Below are 2,516 nucleotides of genomic sequence, written 5' to 3'. Positions count from 1 at the left end.
CCCCCGCAGCCGCTGCGCCTCGTCCTGCAGGGCTGCCCGCTCGTGCTGCAGCTTGCAGATGTACTCGGCTGTCTTCTGCAAGGTGGTGGCCTTGCTGACCTGAGGGGCCGCAGGGGGAGACAGTGCACGGAGCGGGCACCCGGTGCTTCGTGCGGCAGGGCTGGCAGTGCAAGAGGTGTCCTGCTTCTGAGCCTTGGCAGCTTCTGCCACCCGCTCCAGTGCCCAGACCACCCTGGCACAGCTGCACCATATGGGTCTCCATGTGCCTGCTGCAGGCTTGCAGCCTCCTGTCCCAAGGGCTGGGGCGCAGGACAGGAGCTCCCTGCACTGGGGCAGGCTGGGGATGCAGCGTCTCCAGGGGACACGCCGTGTCCCTCCATGCTCAGGGCTGGCCGGTCCACGCAGCCCTGGGCACTCACCTTGATGCTGGGCTGGGCACTCAGCGTGCTCACCAGGCTGTGCAGGGTGTTGAAGCCCAGCTTGATGTTGAAGCGTCTCTTCTGCTCAGCGGAGATGTGTGTGATGCGGCGGGGGCGCCCCCCCCCCGCGAGGTTTTTTCAGCGCTGGGCCACCGGCCCCAGTGGGGCTGTGATTGCCCGAAGTTTGTAGTGAGGGTGTGGGAGAAGCTTGAGGGGCAGCAGGAAAAGGGAGTGTATATGGAGATGGTGCCTCCCGTAGCTCCTGGTGTACCTTGCTGGACTCAGGCCTGCCCCGACATGACACGGGGTGGTGCAGGGAGATGCCAGTGCCTGAGGGTGTGGGAGAAGCTTGAGGGGCAGCAGGAAAAGGGAGTGTATATGGAGATGGTGCCTCCCGTAGCTCCTGGTGTACCTTGCTGGACTCAGGCCTGCCCCGACATGACACGGGGTGGTGCAGGGAGATGCCAGTGCCCAGCCCTGCAGTGGGTCTCGGGGAAGCCTGGCCAGGCTTGGGCCAGTCAATACCTGGAAAAAGAAAAGTGATGCTCTGGGGAGAGGGGCAGCAGCAGCCCCTCATGATGGGCTGGCACCAGGGTCCCAGGCTGGGACGGGCAGAGAAGAGCAGCCTGCAGCACTACCACGGTCCCAGGGCAGCTGCCCTGCCCCAGTGCCCCATCCAACCAACTCTTATCGCTTTCTCTTATCCCAAATCCCACTCATTTCTACAACGGCTCAGAAATGGGAACATCTGGAATGTGACATTTTAAGTTCCCAGTGTTTCTTGGGGTGGAATTCGCCAGGAGAGGGGGCTGAAGGCAGCAAGGCTGTGGTCTGCAGCACCAAACTGAAACAGAGAGTGACACCAGAGCCTGGTTTCCAGCCGCCGCTCTGGCTTCTGTGGGTGAAAGCAGGGCACTTCCTACTCAAAAACCAAGCTCCGGGTTTTCAAAACCACAGTCCGACATTTTGCTCCTTTTTGTCTTTTCCTGTTTCTGCTTTTGTCCCTGTAGAAGGAGGCAGGTGAAGAGACTGTGCCCTCCTCACACACAAAGAACTCCTCCGGGTAAATATAAACAGCCGGGATTGAAGCCAAACTGAATATTCCCATAACGTTTGGTCCAGGCTCCGTGCAGGGAATGCAGTGTCCCGTGGAGCTCCCTGGGGTGCCCCAGACTCACCGCAAGCCGATGTGGGGGACAGCCGCTCTGCCTTGGGCACTACCAGTGGGCTCGGCGGGGTGCCAGCCAGCGGCACCGGCACCACCGGGGAAGGGCTGGAGCCAGGAGCCAGCCCTGGGCTCAGCTGGGCCATTCTGGAGAGGAAGGTGGCGGGGACGTCGGGGACAGCGCTCTGCTGCGGGGAGAAGAGGGAAGGGGGAGGTTGGGGAGCCAGCGCCCCACGTGCACCGGGGACCAGACCTTCCCCTTGGGTCGGTCGGTGCCCAGGCATCGACAATCACAACATGTGTAAGGGGACATGGAAGGGGACATGCCACCATCTGCAGGGGCAGCCCCAGCCCCATCGCCACAGGAGAGGGGCCCTGCAACGGGGGTGCTTCCCACCTCCACCCTGTTTCTTCTCCAGGTGACTCCCCCCCCCACATGCCACCTCCTTCTCCCTGTGCCTGTCCAGCTCCGTATTGCAAAGGGTGACCCCACAGAGCTGTGTAAGGGGACATGGAAGGGGACATGCCACCATCTGCAGGGGCAGCCCCAGCCCCATCGCCACAGGAGAGGGGCCCTGCAACGGGGGTGCTTCCCACCTCCACCCTGTTTCTTCTCCAGGTGACTCCCCCCCCCACATGCCACCTCCTTCTCCCTGTGCCTGTCCAGCTCCGTATTGCAAAGGGTGACCCCACAGAGCCCCATCTCCCGCCCTGTCCTAGCTCTGCCCCTGCCCCAGCAACCAGGAGAAGGCAATGTCTGACCTGGGGAGGCATTTCCCAACCCGGGGGGTAGGCAAGTGCTTACCGGGGAAACAGGGGACGTGGGCAGGAGTCCTGCACCCATCGGGCGTGGGGCATCCAGGACTGGCTCCTGCTTGGCTGCAGAGGGCAGGGAGCAGAAGGGAACTGCTGTGTGAGGGTGCTAGGGCCTG

At 62.8% G+C, this 2,516-nt stretch overlaps 1 protein-coding gene across 1 annotated transcript in view; it reads right to left on the bottom strand.

Moving 5' to 3' along the window:
* LOC104411828 (carbohydrate-responsive element-binding protein-like) overlaps positions 1-2,428 on the bottom strand; it is a gene marked incomplete at its 3' end in the record, with an annotated part of 4,385 nt that extends 1,957 nt beyond the window's left edge. The window contains exons 1-5 of the mRNA XM_010022355.1: positions 2,390-2,428; positions 1,598-1,772; positions 824-944; positions 420-531; positions 3-99 (exon numbers count right to left, since the gene is read on the bottom strand). Of these exons, the coding sequence (XP_010020657.1) occupies positions 3-99; positions 420-531; positions 824-944; positions 1,598-1,772; positions 2,390-2,428 (544 nt within the window). The remainder of the gene's footprint in view (positions 1-2; positions 100-419; positions 532-823; positions 945-1,597; positions 1,773-2,389) is intronic.
* Positions 2,429-2,516: the final 88 nt, after the last annotated feature.

This window comes from Nestor notabilis, unplaced genomic scaffold (assembly GCF_000696875.1).
Source record: "Nestor notabilis isolate BGI_N333 unplaced genomic scaffold, ASM69687v1 scaffold17789, whole genome shotgun sequence".
Lineage (NCBI taxonomy): Eukaryota > Metazoa > Chordata > Aves > Psittaciformes > Psittacidae > Nestor > Nestor notabilis.
This window is presented reverse-complemented; position numbering and strand designations above follow the sequence as displayed.